Raw genomic sequence first — 17,740 nt, 5'->3', positions numbered from 1 at the left:
TCTTGGCTATATCTTTGTCATCCTCGACTATGATATCACATTCCAGGTAATTATAATTGCCGTCTTGTTCTACTGTGGCATTGTTCACTATCTGTGTTGTTGTGGGGCCTGTCGTATGAAAGCCACAGTTTTAGATTTCTTTGTGGATATAGTCTTATTACAGTCTTCGGATGTTTCAATTGTAAATTTCTTTTTGCAGGTCATCCTCTTTCTCCGTGAAAATTGTGACTTAATCTGCATATAAAGCACAATTCAGAGGAGTTTTTTTGTCTATTTTAATACATATGCACATACAGGGTGGCGCGCGAAATGTGTTACCATTTCGTTTTTTAATATAAACTTTGTTGTCAATACAACCTGAAAGGAACATATACTACAATGAAGAGCCGTCCATGGAGATTTGTTCTAACTCAGCACATGCTCAATATGTCGTTTCCTAACTTCCTTCAAACGAACACTGAAGTTAGTGATTACCCTACGGCACATGTCTTCCGTAATTTCACTGCAGGCTTGAAGAATAAGTCTTCTGAGCTCCATTAAATTCCACAGCTTCTTGATACTGCCTTACCCTACAACACTCAGTGGTTCATGCAAGATGGAGCACGGCCACATACTGCAAACATTGTGTTGGAGTTTCTACACGAGCATTTCGACATGCGGATCGTTTCACTCAGGTTTCCAGGTCGCTTCAATGACGGACAAAATTGGCCCTCCAGTAGTCCAAACCTCAATCCATGTGACTTTTTTTTCTTTGGAGGTACCTAAAGTAAAAAAAATTCCCGAAACGTCCACGTGATTTCATGGAGCTCAGAAGACTTATTCTTCAAGCTTGCAGTGAAATTACGGAAGACATGTGCCGTATGGTAATCACTAACTTCAGTGTTCGTTTGAAGGAAGTTAGGAAACGAAATGGTGGACATATTGAACATGTGCTGAGTTAGAACAAATCTCCATTGACGGCTCTTCATTGTAGTATATGTTCCTTTCAGATTGTATTGACAATAAAGTTTATATTCAAAAACAAAATGGTAACACATTTCGTGCGCCACCCTTTATATACATACAGCGTGGGCGAATCGCCACATCCTTATTTGACCCCCTTGTTAGTGATCAAAGGTGCTGTCAGCTCTCCGTTTATATCTAACATGACTGTTATGGTTAATAGGCTTGCTAAGGTGGAGTGAGTACCCTCTTCTCTTCATTATGCTCCACAGTTTTTCTCGACTGTCTCAAAGACCTTTTCCACTCAACAAATGCTATGTGCGTCTCTCAATTAAATTCTGTACGATTTTCAATGATTTTTTTATCACAAACATTGCATATGGTCTCGGACTTTTTTCTACGGAAACCCATTTGTTCTTCACATAAAAAGCACCTTAATATCTGCTGTCTAGGAGTCTTGTATGTTGCGTCCAGAAAGCTGATTCCTCAATCTGCTTGACCTCTTAGGATCAAAATTACACAGATAGGATAGTTTCCTAAGCTGAGCACTTTGTGGTAATAAATTATAGTCTCATTTAAATTACGAACTTCCAGCACTTCGTTTGGATTTCATAATAATTATATCTTATTGAATGCTTTAAATGATTGAATGATTTAAAAATGGGCCCTGGCCCAAAACTAGTCATCAAGTAAAAGCGAAATTTGCAACTTCGCCTGTTTTTCGTTGTACTCATTTAAATTAGTTGATATGTGACGTTTAACACCTGACATCATGATGTTGTATACATTTACATACATAATGTGTACACTGTCAAGTGGTGGAGGGATTAAAACCATAGTAAAGGTCAGAAAGACAGAGATGAGAATAAAACGAGATAAAAGGAAAAGACCTGCCAGGCAGGCGTGGCAGACAATCGACACTGTACGATGGGTGGCTTGCACAGTACATATGTACAAGGTGAACATCAAGTTTTTTTCTGATCAAAAAGAAATTCTAATGAACTATGCTAAATACAGCTATACTGTTTGTTGCAAACGGTAGCTTAACTCCTGATGTTTTGATGGATACGCTCCTACATGTGCTCTGACACCTCAGTTATAGGAATCTCAACAATGGAGCCTGTTCCAACAAGTTCTGTGCACCGATACCCTGGGGGTTATTTGTTCGCCAGGCCTTTCCGGGCACGTGGATCGACAGAGACGATTCAACATCATGCCCACCAGGTTTATCAGACATTAACCCTTCCTGACTTTTTTGTGGTGTTACTTTAAGTTTAAAGTGTTCAGTTCACAACTATTACGGCTGAAATACGATATGTTATAAATTTGGTGCCGAAAGACATGTTGGTAAAGATAAGGAGAAAAATTGAGTATCACGTAGCCGCTCTATAAGAAAGGACTGCATGTGGAAGAGTATTCGTAAAATACTTTATGAGTTAAGCTACCATTTCCAATAAATTACATAGTTCTCGAGAAATAAATTTTGTAATCGAAGAAGGACTTTATGTACATCCTGTACAAACTTTACTATGGTACAACACATGTTGCCGCACGTTCTCGAATATCAACACTGTCTATTGTTCAATGAGGGAGCTAGCTAGGACTCTCCAACCTGTTCCTCTTCAGTTGCTACTGCGATTGCAAACACCAACTGCTTCGTCGGCGACTGAGATCCAGCGATCGCGGTGGCAACGGGCAGGGTCTTGCCTCCAAATACAACAACGAAAGTATCTTATGTCCAAGCGCTGAAGGGTGTTAATACCGAAGTGGTATGATGCACCATATTATATAAATTGCAGCAGTCTCTGTAGTCCCGTGTTGGTGGTAAAGTGGCTTTTCGACTTATTTTTGTACGTGTTGTGGTTTATTGATAATGATTTCCAATTTATTGCAAATACTCTTAAATGGGCGATTGTACAAAGCAGCTGACCTTAGATTAGCACAAAAAACATGGACAAAAATCAACTGGAATTTCACCGATATGAAATGGTTACCTTGGTGGACCCTCACACTTACATTTGTGTATAATAATGAAACAGTCTGCGCCATTTACTTCTCAGGCAGTAAGGGAAGTAGATGACGCAGGCTGTGTCATTATTATACACAAATGTAAGTGTGAGGGTCCACCAAGGTAAGGATTTCATATGGGTGAACTGCTTGGCACGCCTTCACGTTGGACTTACCGGGAACTTGCTGGAGTGCGTGTGCAGGGCGACGCCGGGCTGCAGGTCTGAGGCCGCGGCGGCAGAGCCCGGGATGGGCACCGTCTGCGCGTCGCCGTACAGAGGGTAGGGCGGCATGCGGTACGGCGGCGGCGGAGAGGCGGCGCCGGAGGCGGCTGCGGGCAGCGGCTTCGGGGGCGGTACCGGCTTGTACGGCTGCCCATAGCCGGCGGCTTCCACCTCCGCTGCGAACAAGAGCCACACATTAGGCTGATTACAGTGACGTCGTAAAGAACTGTAATGCTATAAGCCGGCTGTTGTGGCCGAGCGGTTCTAGGCACTTCAGTCCGGAGCCGCGCTTCTGCTACGGTCGCGGGTTCGAATCCTGCCTCTGGCATGGATGTGTGTGCCGTCGCTAGGTTTAAGTAGTTCTAAGTCTAGTGGACTGATGACCTCAGATGTTAAGTCCCATAGTGCTCAGAGACTTTTTTTTTTTTTTTGTAATGCTATATGAGGCGCCGAGGCGACGTCCAGCTGTGGAATGAGAGGCATTCAGCACAACCGCTACAGGTTCACTGCAGTGATGATGACTCCAATGCCAGATGAGAACGCGATGTTACGAAAAACAACTAGCATCCGAAGACCAGCAGCTGCAGAACTGGTGACTTCGATGCGAGATCAGAACACGAACCTTATCAAGTGAAGGGCACGAGAGACTGGTCGTAAGTCAACTATTACCGACTGTATTCAATCCTTAGTCAGTTTTGAGGCTTTTTGTTCCTCACCGCCGGTTTCACCTCTCGTAATGACTTAAGGCCGCGAAAAAGTCACAGTTGCATCGTCGTTCAAAGTCCACGTTAAATTTTAGGATTCCTATAACTGGCTGTGTATACCAGACCGATTAAGGCAAGGCCTTACTACCTCTATGCCCAGAAAAGTAGTGCGTTCAAAACCATCATATTGAGGACAGTTGTATCTCACGTTCTGCCATCTACATCTACATCTACATGGTTACTCTGCAATTCACACTTACGTGCCTGGCAGAGGGTTCACCGAACCATTTTCATACTACTTCTCTACCATTCCACTCTTGAATGGCGCGTGGGCAAAAGGAACACCTAAATCTTTCCGTTCGAGCTCTGATTTCTCTTATTTTATTATGATGATCATTTCTCCCTTCGTAGGTGGGTGTCAACAAAATATTTACGCATTCGGAAGAGAAAGTTGGTGATTGAAATTTCGTAAATAGAACTCGCCGCAAAGAAAACCGCCTTTGTTAGTGACTGCCACGCCAACTCGCGTATCTTATCAGTGACACTCTCACCCCTATTGCGCAATAACACGAAGCGAGCTGCCCTTCTTTGCACTTTTTCGATGTCCTCCGTCTATCCTACCTGGTAAGGATCCCATACCGCGCAGCAATATTCCAGCAGAGGACGGACAAGTGTAATGTAGACAGTCTCTTTAGTGGGTTTGTCGCATCTTCTAAGTGTTCTGCCAACAAAGCGCAGTCTTTGTTTTGCCTTCCCCACAATATTATCTATGTGGCCATTCTGGTAGCGCATTTGCAGAGACGAAAATGCGGGTAACAAGATACACAGAAAACACTTTAAAACAGCCATAAATTGTGTCTTCATTAGTAAACTGACGAGGCGGGCGAATGTCTGCAGGTAAAAATGCTAAAAGATGTGTACCTTTCAGTACCCACAAGTTTCGTAAAGACCTAGCATTACTGTGGCACGGAAAACATAAGCAGAATGACGAATATGAATTGACAAACAGAACACGACGTCTGTAACGAAGTCACAGTCAATTTTATTTGTTTAAGTTTGTCGGAAATTGGGTACGATGAAGTTATTGTTAATGGAATGTGAAACATTTACATAAAATCGAAAGAAAGGAATATAATACGTAATCCATGTAATGCCCAGCTTGAATATTATGCTTTGCCGTTGCACATTTATTGAGCTGTATAAGGCGCGTAAATCTCCCAAGCTCGACGCAGTCAGGAACTGGTCACAGCCTCCTCCAATTGGGCCTCAATGGTCAAGGAAGCTGTGGAAATAGAATTAGACAAACTGCTCAGCCGAGACGAAGGCTTCCAGCTCGACAAACCATGGGCACACCTCACTTCAGCTCTACGCTTTCACTAAAATTATTATTCTAAGTCTTCGTTGCCTAGCACTCCATCCCATCACATCTATTTTAATAATCAACCACATAATTCGTAAGCGCTGTGAGATGAAATACATAAAATGCATTCAGCGGTATAACGGTGTGGCGACAATGAAAATGTATGCCGGACCGGGACTCAAACCCAAATTTCCCACTTACCGCAAGCGGTCGCCTTACCATTAGGCTGTCCGAGCAAGACTTGACGGTCAGACCTAATCTTTAATACGTCGTCAACCATGTGTCGACAACCTGCACTCGCACATTAGTTATGTAAATTCCCGTATAGGTGAGGCATCTTGATTGCAAGTCGTTTGCCCGGTGTCGCCGGATAAATTCGATATTGCAATGCTTCTGTTGTTCAGAAGTACGGCCAAGCGACAGTCAGTGAAAATGTGTTCCCTGTACGGGAATATACAAAATGAATGTACGAGTGCAGGTTGTACACACATGGTTGACGACATAGGGAACTTTTAGCTTGGCCGTGGGTCGTGATGGGGTGCCTCATGGTAAGGATAGTAAGATGAAAGCTCGCGAAAAGCGGAAATCCGATCTCGAGTGGCACAAAATTTCATTGTCATTTCATTATACAACTGATGGTTGTCAATATTCGCAACTGCGAATATATTTAATGTACTGCATAAAGTTTTATCTATGACTGATGCTGTTGTTGCTGACAGTTTTATCTCTGGCGCATGCGCATTTACTACACACTATTTTGTCAAGAAGTTTTAATTTTGTGACCAACTCACCTTGAAAGTGGTTGTACGGTCATCAGCTGAAATACTGCTCTTGATGCATGTCCGAAAGGTGATGGAATATTCTATCCGCCGAGAAAAAAGAAATGATCAAAATGTCAATTTGTACTGTAGTAGTAAATAAAGGATTTTTAAATAGCGTAACTATTTATTTCAAAGCATAGTTTCTATCTTGTGTTCTTAATTCCGGGAACAGGGTGACTGAATATTAATTTGAGTTTTAACCGCCTAAGATCTGTGGCTTGTATCTAGCTCCGCTGTCAGGATCAAAAGGGGGAGAGATAACTGCGCAAAGCCTCTGCCATTTAGACGCTGATGGCTTGCGAGAAAGCTGTAATCTGCCCGAGTGATGTGGAGCCGCTGTCAGCTGGCGACCACAGCATTAGAAAGTCCGCTAGTGGGCTCACAGCCACGTGGCGACTTCAACGCGCGAGCAGAACACGAATACTGCCGTCCCAGATACTTTCGTAGAATTTACTTCTCTGTAGGGTTTAACATCTCGTCGATCATTAGAGACTGAGGACTTGTTGTAGGAAACAGACGCAGAGTCACAAAGTAGCCTACTTTAAGACGTGATCATCTTCCCCCATAAAAAAGCTTTCTGCTTTTATTTCTATTCTTCATAAATCAGCGACATGTGGCAAAATGCGGACATTGCACGCTAATCTAACCGACCAGCTCTGTGACTTAGATAGTGAAAATGACAGGAAATTGCAGAAAATTTTGTTATTAATGTGTAATTCCTTTGCGGACCGTGTGCAACACGACCGTATTATTGTCAATATATTCTGAATAAATGGCATCATCGGTCGTAAAGATTGAAATCCTTTATTTTACAGTTCGATTTCGGTCACTGTGTGACCATCTTCACTGCAAACTATTTGAACCTTGTAGCCTCATCTCAGCCGGCCGCTGTGGCCGAGCGGTTCTAGGCGCTACAGTCCGGAACGGCGCGACCGCTACGGTCGCAGGTTCGAATCCTGCCTCGGGAATGGATGTGTGTGATGTCCTTAGGTTAATTAGGTTTAAGTTGTTCTAAGTTCTAGGGGACTGATGACCTCAGATGTTAAGTCCCATAGTTCTCAGAGCCATTTTTAGCCCCATCTCATAATAACACAACATTTTCCATGATGCTAGAGCGGCAACTGCTGAGGTCACAAAATAGGTTATTCTGTAATTCAAAATTATTATATGCAGTGAACATATCTCTTCGAAATAATCATCACAGTACATGTTACGCCACACAGAAAATGCTGTGTTATTTTGATATGGGCCTACAAGGTTCAAAATTTGCACTGAAGATGGCCACACAGTAATCGTAATCGATCTGTAAAAATAAAGGATTTTCCTTTCCTTTCCTTATTTCCATATAAATGCCTGATATCAACAGAGCCCTTTTATTGAATTAAGTTTTCTTCGCTTGCGATAGTCCATTTCCGCTATCTTTCTTGCTTCGTCCGTACTTTCGATCGATGCTGTCTATACTCGTAAACAGAGACAAATCTTTAGTGCTTTGCGAGTGCGTGAAGTTCTATACGTCCGAGTTGTAAATACATTCTTCCTGACACAATTTCCTTGCTCTGGTTGAAATTTACCAGAGACACTACCTGAACTACTGAAACTGTAACATCTCACACTACGTAGGCTGAATTAATGCAATCCATCTAGAAAGGAGGTTGCTTACGAAACATTCGTGCCATCGATCCTAGAATATTGTTCAAGTGTATGGGACCCGTACAAAATAGGACTAACAGGTAATATTTGACGTATACAAAGAAGAGCAGCACGAATGGTCACGGGTTTGTCTGACCCGCGGAAGAGCGCCATGGACACGACGAAAAACCTGAACTGGCAGAGGACTGAAGAGACGTAAACTATCCCGAGAAAGGCTACTTACAAAGTTCCAAGATCCGGCTTTAGGTGATGCTTGTAGAAGTATGCTACGACTCTCTACATATCGCTCTTTAAGACATCGCGAAGACAAGATGATGCTAATTGCAGTGGGCACAGAGGCGTTTAAGAAATCATCCATCCCACTCTCCATAGGTGAATGGAACGGGAATAAGCCCTAATAACTTGTACAGTGAAAAGCACCCCTCTGCATTGCACTTCACAGTGGTTTGCAAAGTGTAGATGTGGATTTAGATTTATCAGTGGACTAAACAATTTTGCTTTGGTTTCTGTAATGGCGTGGTACGGTAGTATGGCGCGAGGATTTCACTACCAAGACTGCACGCGAGAACCTGTCAACAAACAAAATATTTGTCACGTAGCTTAATGTTTTCGAGGTAATAATTAAAACTTTTCGACCACTTGTGAACCCCAGCATCGGAAACTTTCTCCTCTTACACTTCTATTCGACTTGCGAATCTTTCTTTTTTATAAGATACGAGGAAATAGCCATTCAAGTGCGACAAATGGTGTCCCGTAAACCAAGTATCCTTTTACCGATTTTCAGATTCAGATGTGATTATCATGACTATTGTTTTAGCATCGTTATATTTACGTTAGTGAACATAGTGGCTTGCATGAAAGAATCGCATACTAATAAATACAGAAAATTTTATAAAATGCAGAGAAAGTAATGGAAAAAGAACGTAGGTGGTTAAAGTTAGTATGGATTTGAGGATATATTGACCGGCGTATACTTCCACTATAATTGTTAATTAACATTCAATTTGTGATTAATATTTTAAAAAACGCAATGAAACTTTGGCCACCCAGAAATGAATTCACCGATCTAAGTGTTTTATTGAACCTAATGAAAGAAGGAAAAAAGCAAGTACAGTAACACAAGTCAGTGTCATCCTTCATCAAAAGTTAAATGTATTTAAAGGTACAAAGATGAATTGCCACACACATAGCTCCAAATTTAGCCGAGAATAATACGTTCAATTTCATCCACCTTAGACCTACATCCTCGTTTCAATATATCCATTGCAGTTAGAATTAAGGTTATCTGTTCTTCATTTATCGGGACAATATGTGGCCCTTGTGGCGAAACAAACTTCATTCCTTATTTCCGAGAATACATGACATTATATGTCGTACCTGAATCACTACCTGGACCACAGTAGATTAAAATTTGAGTAATATATGACAGACATTTGTTTTTCTTATTTTTACGCACATTGGCAACTGCAGATAACATTTGTCTATATACCGATGGTTAATGTATGTATTCCTTAGTTTCACACTTCATTTGTATCAACACTGTTTGCTAAATTATGTACCTGTGATCTTGGTGTAACAGTGGCTGGTGGTCGAAGTAATCCTAAACAGAGAAATCGTAATATAGTGACAGATATATATATGTGAACAAAAAACCAATCAGTCTTCTGTTTTGAGAATTAATCGTGTAACATGAGAAACAGTTGAAATCACAGACCACTTTGCAGTTAAATGATATTGGATTTTGCACACTCTAATTTTAACATACTTTTCCGTATACAATTATAAGTTGCAACTGGTTCGCCAACTGGTGCATAAGAAAATCGGCACTACACGACGCCATTTAGCGTACAGTATATTGCTGGCCTTTACCACCAAACAGTAGACACTAAAACACTCATTGGAGCCAACAGAGAGCTACAAGACTTTTGGTGTACGAGAGGTCAGAGTAATCACGGCTGTTAATATATACCCGGTTTACGGTACTCATTTTCCGTTGTCTTAGATTTTATCAGGTGCTGCGAGGAATTTTTGCTTGCAATTTGAGAAACGACCACTCACGGTTCGTGTCTATGCCTTGGCGAGTCGCGCGCAGAACAGTTGCGCAACGTGACGGACTATCCAGGTCGATTGCTGAAGGCAACGTTCTCGGCTTGTATACCAAATGGGTTAAGTAGGAGGGAGATTAATGCAGTCGCTAGCAGTCCAGCTGCCTGCTGCAACTCGAGGAGACGTCTACCCGAGACATTCGCATCTGCGGTTCGTGCAGCAGAAGATTTATGCAGAGAGAAATTTTAATGCCGCTCGAGATTGCACAGTACTGCAACCGCATCTCTTAGGCATCTCGGCGCCTCTCGCTGTAAGTAATGCCGTTTCGAGTTGCTCATTTTCTCCTTCCCTTCTTCTGACTTCATGTTATATTTCGCACATGACTTCACTTTTATGATATTTTCTGAAGCTACAATGGGTACTTAAACTTTTAATCACTGGTATACGACAAAAAAGCTAATTTATGAATTCCTGGGACACAGGCAGCCCACAAAAGCTGTTGTGCATGTCGTATGAATTTATATGTTCTGTTGTAAGTACAGGGCGAATCACCTGAAGTTTGCACCGCAAATATTGCGGAAATGGAGAGTGCTAGTGATGTGCCGTTTTCACAAAATCGATTGCCAGTCAGGGACTGGCATTTTTAGCCGATAAACAGATTGTAATAGCACTTAGGAAGTGTATTTCAGTGAAAACACACACTTAAAAAAATGGATCAATGCCTATTGACATTAATAAACCAAAAGTAGCGTAAATTAGAATGTCAGTGTCTGTAGCAGGCTTCTAGAGCGAGCCATCTACGAGATATCGTATTATGCAAAGTTTCCACACTCGTCTGTGACATTCAACCTGCGTAGTAGCTAGGTACGATGCTGTTACGTTTTTTTACAGTGAGCCTGTGTATTCTTTGAGGACATTGCGACATGCAGCTCAGTCACTGTGCATAGTCCAAGCTGTATAGGTTGAGTGTGGACGATGGAATTTACCAATGCACAAAAAGCCGACATGCTCATGGTGTATGGAGAGCGTAGGAAGAACGCAATTGGTTCTTGTGCAGTGTATGCGGTAAGATGTCCAATAAACGTTAACCATCTTGGCAGTTATTTACCAACCTCTTCAACCAGTTACGTGGAAGTGGTAGTGTAACACGTAGACAATGTAAGAGTAGGAGACAAGTGACGACAGAAGAGGGGAAAATTAATGTTCTTCTGAAGTTGCAGGTGATCCGCACGCTACCTCCTGTGCAATAGCACGAGGAAGTGGCATGAGTCAAGCAAGTGTCATACGAATTCTCCATCGACATAGGTTGCATTCTGTTGTGTACATAGTTCTGCGTAGTCAGCGCGTACACAACTTTCCCACTAGAGCGCGCCCCGCTAAGCGCAACAGCGCAGGCGCAGCGCTCGTCCGTCTCTGCACTACGAGATGGCGCTGTCTTAGAGACAGACCAAATTCTGCTTCCGCCGATCCGGGTATTAATATGTAACGCAGCCAATGAGATTGCTGCTAACGTAGAACATTTCCTCCTCGCGGATCACACTCGCGCAGTGATACCTGAACGCTCAAGGTATTACAACGAGTGTACAGACCTCCGATTAGGCAGTCTGCATTAGTCTGCATTTGTCTGTACCAATCTATAGTCAAGTTTCAGTCTGCGCCTAAAAAGATTATCATATTCCTGTACATAGCCATGAAGATAAATGAATAGACACTTTGTCAAGTATCAGAAATATGTGAGAATAAGATTAACGTACCAAGACCAAAGGAATTTCAGATTGTCAATTGTAAATAGCACCCAGAACCAAGTTAAGTAATTTTTATGCTGGTTATTATATTAATAAATGTGTGTGAGAATTAATCAAGTTCTGTTTAAAGTGGGTCACCGTCAATCTGCTACTCTAAGCGTGCAAGTGGCATTTCTATCGTCTGACCTAACGGCAGAAGACAAACACGCCACAATAAGACCACGAGACATATTGCTGACACTCGCCTAAAGCGACAAGCCAAATAATCTGATGGTGTGTGTACCGAAGGTCTTATAGTACGCACACCACACATTGATATCACGTCTTCTTCTCGATCAAGAGCTGCACTGAAACGATTACAGGAATCATGTTAACACATTTACCAGTCATGGTCAGGTAAACTGGCAAAACATGGACTGTTGGTGGTGTATCCTCGACGCCGCTGTAGAGTCTTGAACCGTAGGAAGCAAAGGAGAGGACGTTGTTATGTGTGGCTGGTATCCTCTTTCCACGTCCACCCCTATAGTTTCGGTCAGAGGGTTGCTCGCCCTCTGTAATAAAAAACTGAGTAAAGTAATCAACAATCAACTTGAATGGATGTCTTGTGACGTCTGCTTAGACCAACGCAAAGAAAGAAAAGAAAAAAAACTTGCTGAGTGGTCTGCGTGACGGATTGCCGTCCTACGTGCCAGGATTGGATTCCTGGCTGGGTTGGGGATTTTCTCCACTCAGAGGCTGTGTGTTGTGTTGTTTTCAACATCAATACATCCCCATCCGTCGCGCAGGTCGCCCGTTGTGACGTCGAATGTAATAAGACCTGCACCAAGGCGGCCAAACCTGCCCCGTAAGGGGCCTCCCGGCCAATGACACCAAATGCTCATTTCCATTTTCCCATTTTCCACAACAAAAATGCAGAAATGGATTAATACGGCTCTTTATTTTCATGAACTGGATACTTAATTTGAATAGAGTCCATGTGTTGTGGTACAAGCCCATCAGTAATAGTGCTCTTGCAGACAATATCGGTAATCTTACAATTACAAACTTTAGTCTCGCTATTGTCACTAATCTGGCCACTTGGAACTGCTGTAGCCTGTGATGTGGACTAGAAACCGCTCTGCGACTGTACTGACAGACGTCAGAATCCATGAATGAGTCAGTGCGGCAATCCGTTTTTTTTTTTACTTTTTTTAAAAATTGTGATTTCATTCCCCTGTCCTATATGGGCAGGGGTGGCCTGTCAGCGGCACAATCCGCCGCTCTTCAGCCGAGTGACACGACAACTAAAACAAGAATAAAATGATACATACATAAGGAGATAAAAAACGGGAACAAACAACATAGTAAGGGGAGAAAATGGAGGTAAAAATACACGGACATGGAGACATTCATGGTGGACAGTTAAAAAAAGTCTCCAGAAACTTAAAAAACACAGTTGGCGAGTCTTAAAACACAGAGAAGACACTGAATGAGCACGCACAGGTTAAAGGTCGGCCACAGTATTAAAAACACTTCAGAACAACACACTTAAAACCCACTTGGAGCACACACAACGAAGAATAAAGCTGCCAGGTGGGACCTGCCGAGGGAAAGGTCAGAGATGATGGAAAAGGAGGGGAGAGCATGGGGCAGCTGGCGAAGCGGCGGGATGAAGAGAGGAGGGGCATCAGTGGGTTCACGATGAGGCAGGAGACACGTGGGGCAGGAGAGGAAGAGGGAAAACAAGTCAGGAGGGAGCGCAGAGACACTGTAAGGAGGCACAAGGGATGTAGGGGGAGTAGGAGGGGGAAGCCGCTCAGGAGGAGGGAGGGGGAGGAGAGGGAGCCCTGAGGAGGAGGCAAGAAGAGGGGGTAGAGTTGGTAGGAAGGGTAGATGTCAGGACGAAACTCATCATCCGGGAGGGGTAGACGGTAGAAGTTGTGTTGGGATAGGAGATGGAGGGTGTGGAGATGGAGAGAGGGTGGGACACAACGGTAAAGGCGCGGCGACTGGTTGGGGGTTGAGAGGATGGGAGAAACCAGGGGGCGGGGATCAAGGCGGCGGACAATATAGAGTGCGCGGATGTGTTCAAGGAAAAGGAGAAGGTGGGAGAAGGGGATGAGGTCGTAGAGGATGCGCGTGGGGGACAGGAGGCGGATGCGGAAGGCGAGGCGGAGCGCATGGCGTTCGAGGATTTGGAGGGCTTCATAGAACCGGGGGGCGCTCCGGTCAGCGGTGCAGCCTAAATAATTGCTGTTGGTTGTCGATGTGTCTCTGGCCTTTCTCGTGATAGGTGCATTGGATTCAGCGCCTATTATCGATCTTCGCACTCCATCTTTGCCGACGGGTGTGTGTTGACGACAGCTTACGCCAGCACAGTTGGTCTGTTGATAATCCCCATTCACTTCGTCAGGCGGAACGTCAGCGTCCATTGATGTAAAAGTTAGGCATGGGGTAGTGAACCATCAGCTCATAGGCCCGTTTTTCATACACAGAACACTGAACGTGCACAAGTATCCAGTTTCCTAACAGACTATCTTCCTCGGTTGCTGTCATTGACGTCTTCAGTATTGAGACTGGCTTGATGCAGCTCTCAGTGCTACTCTATCCTGTGCAAGCTTCTTCATCCTCAAGTACCTGCTGCAACCTACATCCTTCTGAATCTGCTTAGTGTATTCATCTCTTCGTCTCCCCCTACAATTTTTACCCTCCACGCTGCCCTCCAGTACTAAATTGGTGGTCCCTTGATGCCTCAGAACATGCCTACAAACGGATCCTTTCTTCTAGTCAAGTTGTGCCACACATTTCTCTTCGCCCCAATTCTATTCAGTACCTCCTTATTAGTTACGTGATCTATCCATCCAATCTTCAGCGTTCTTCCGTAGCACCACATTTCGAAAGCTTCTTGTGGTGTCACCGCCAGACACCACACTTGCTAGGTGGTAGCCTTTAAATCGGCCATGGTCCGTTAGTATACGTCGGACCCGCGTGTCGCCACTACCAGTGATTGCAGACCGAGCGCCGCCACACGGCAGGTCTAGTCTAGAGAGACTCCCTAGCACTCGCCCCAGTTGTACGACTTTGCTAGCAATGGTTCACTGACTACATATGCTCTCAGTTGCAGAGGCGACAGTTTAGCATAGCCTTCAGCTACGTCATTTGCTACGACTTAGCAAGGCGCCATATTCAGTTACTATGTATCCTGAACTCATAATATTGTGAATCATGTACCGTCAAGAGCGATGTTCATCGTTAATTAAAGTTAAGTATCAAACTAATTACGTACGCTCTCTGAATTCTAATTCCTTGTCATGTTCCAGACCTCACGTCAGTATAGTTCTTCCCTCCTAACGCCAGCCTCCGTGAGCTAAAACGCGTGCATTTCGGCCTCCTCTAGTAACACGGTTTTGGCTCTTCTGCCAACACAACACTTCTTTTCTCTTATTGTCCAAACTATTTATCGTCCATGTTTCACTTCCATACATGGCTACACTCCATACACATACTTTCACAAAGGACTTCCTAACACTTAAATCTATACTCGATGTTAACAAATTTATCTTTTTCAGAAACGCTTTCCTTGCTATTGCCAGTCTACATTTTATATCCTCTCTACTTCGACCTTCATCAGTTATTTGGCTCCCCAAATAGCAAAACTCCTTTACTACTTTAAGTGTCTCATTTCCTAATCTAATTCCCTCAGCATCACCCGACTTTATTCGATTACTTTCCACTATCCTCGTTTTGCTTTTGTTGATGTTCATCTTATATCCTCCTTTCAAGACACTGTCCATTCCGTTCAACTGCTCGTCCAAGTCCTTTGCTGTCTCTGACAGAATTACAATGTCATCGGCGAACCTCAAAGTTTTTATTTCTTCTCGGTGGATTTTAATACCTACTCCGAATTTTTCTTTTGTTTCCTTTACTGCTTGCTCAATATATAGATTGAATAACATCGGGGATGGGCTACAACCCTGTCTCACTACCTTCCCAACCACTGCTTCCCTTTCATGCCCTCGACTCTTAAAAACCGCCATCTGGTTTCTGTACAAACTGTAAATAGCCTTACGCTTCCCATATTTTACCCCTGCCACATTCAGCATTTTAGAAAGAGTTTTCCAGTCAACACTGTAAAAGCTTTCTCCAAGTCTACAAATGCTAGAAACGTAGGTTTGCATTTCCTTATTGTAGTTTTTTTAGGGTTGTGTGGATATCCTTGGGGTGTTACCTGTTTTGGAAATTTTTTATGTTTATCGTAAAGCCTTGGAATAACCACCTGATTCTGAGACTATCAGTCTGTTAACACTATTGAATGCTATAAATTTAAGAAACTGCGCCATTATTAAATTTACGGAAATTTATTATAACATTGATTTCATACTTCATTAAATGAGAACTTTAAAGGGGATGGATGACTCATAGCTCAAGCTGGTCCTACCACTTCCTATAACGGCACGGTAATGCTGGCGCACTGTTTGGTAGATGTCATAATAATTACATCGCAAACCACCATAACACAGAAACGGCTGTCTCGCCTAAAGGTTTGCAGCGAGTTGCTGGCAGCGTTGGCGGGAGCTGCAGGGGGTGGCTGTGAGACGCTGTGTATACCCGACAAGGGCACCTTGCAGAGTGGTTGTAACGGAACATATTAAATGCTTCACTTTGCCGAAGTATGCGATACCCTCCAAATTCAACCAGTTTAACGAGTATTTATGATTATAGAAAAGTTATTGTGTATTTTAACAATGATTGCATAACATGTCTCCATAAACAGTCAACTCATTAAATTATACTGAATAAGTTAATATAACTTGATCACTGATACAGCAAATGTCATCATGTAAAAACACTACGTTCATCTTAAATAATTAATATGAAGTACGAAAAATAGTGACCAACTGACGTATTTTGGATCTCCTTAAATAAAAATCACCCAGTGAAACCTATTTGTTTATTAGGAGCGTTTTCACTCAGTATTCATGTAAACACTCCTGTTTTAGACAAAAACCAATGTAATTCTTAATAATTCATGTTATTTACTTATTTATGGAAACTAGGGAAGTCAACTGACAAACTTCTAAAAAACGGCCTTTTTGTAACCAAGAATTATTTTGTCAAGTCAACAAATCTGCCTGTCATTTAAATAACCTGTTAAATTACGTCACTCGATGTAAATTAACAATTTTTCTGCACAAATTACGATAACAGATGTACATGTGTATATCTGTTTTTAGTAGTTCTTTGACAAGGTTATAAATACAAGCAGCAAGAAGGGTTGGAGCGCAGTCGGAATGTCACTTTGGTAAAGTGTGTTTGTGTGTTATTGTTCGAGGTGGATAAACAATGCAAAGAGCATGTAAAAGAAGTACTACTTTGTGTTGTGTCATTATCTTTGGTGGACAGTGGAATTAAGATGCCCACCAGAGTAATAAATATTTGAAGTTTAAATATTTGTTGGTTTCGCTCGTTATTTATCATCAAAAGCACCTCAAAAACACGGGACCTCATCATTTTACGCCTAGACAATCAGATTTAGAGCCAGCATCAGCATCGAGAGACAGCAGCGACCAAGCAAGCAGCAGCGATTACCACAATGCATTTTAATGGTGCCAACCTAACATCAAGTGCTAACAAGCTCCGTAAATGGGAGTGAAATAGTGCGAGTATAGCAATATCTACGACTAGGCGACCATTACATGGCCCAGTTAGATTTTCTTCATACTTAAAAAATTTGTAGGCCAGGCAAACACGACTTTGTCAAGCAGTTTTTTAAAAAAAGACCCTCGAAAATATGACCTCTGAATGTCACTATTTTTCCTCCTGAGCGCTGTTTCATATACACAAATTTCTAGCTTCTGTTCATTGGTAGCTGATAATGTCTTTAAGTTATATCGAACATAAATTTATGTAGTTTTTAAACGCTGTTCTACACAGAGGATGATTTTTTCCCTTTTTAAACTGTGTCATGTCAACAAGCAGAGGGCTTACTCTGTTAACACACGGCAACGAAGCCAACAAGAAGAGGTTTTTCTGTTTTCGTTTTAAAACGAAGGACTATTATTTTCCCAATGAAGGCAAACGTTGTCAAGTGGAAAGATATAAAAAAGAAAAAAGTATAATAAATTTGTAATTGTCTTTGGTTTGAATCTCGGCAATAGCACTTTTCTTTTACTTTTAATTCTATATTTATATTATTAATTGGCTAATATGGTGCGCAGTCCCGCCTGCCAATCTAACAGCTTCCAAAGGCAACAAAAACTTG

General features: G+C 42.5%; 1 protein-coding gene across 8 annotated transcripts in view; it reads right to left on the bottom strand.

Moving 5' to 3' along the window:
• LOC126292282 (filaggrin-2-like) overlaps positions 1 to 17,740 on the bottom strand; it is a 750,701-nt gene that overhangs the window by 107,956 nt on the left and 625,005 nt on the right. For 7 of the 8 annotated variants that reach the window (XR_007552076.1, XR_007552075.1, XM_049986195.1 and 4 more), the window contains one exon: positions 3,126 to 3,349. Coding sequence is in view for 6 of the 8 variants with exons in the window: in XM_049986195.1 (XP_049842152.1) it covers positions 3,126 to 3,349 (224 nt within the window). In the remaining 2 variants the exon portion in view is untranslated. Of the gene's footprint in view, positions 1 to 3,125; positions 3,375 to 17,740 lie in introns of all 8 variants that reach the window. The other variant, XM_049986198.1, reaches the window with a different exon arrangement.

This window comes from Schistocerca gregaria, chromosome 9 (assembly GCF_023897955.1).
Source record: "Schistocerca gregaria isolate iqSchGreg1 chromosome 9, iqSchGreg1.2, whole genome shotgun sequence".
In the NCBI taxonomy this organism is placed as follows: domain Eukaryota; kingdom Metazoa; phylum Arthropoda; class Insecta; order Orthoptera; family Acrididae; genus Schistocerca; species Schistocerca gregaria.
Note: the sequence above shows the minus strand (reverse complement) of the source record. Positions and strands in the feature narration are given on the sequence as shown.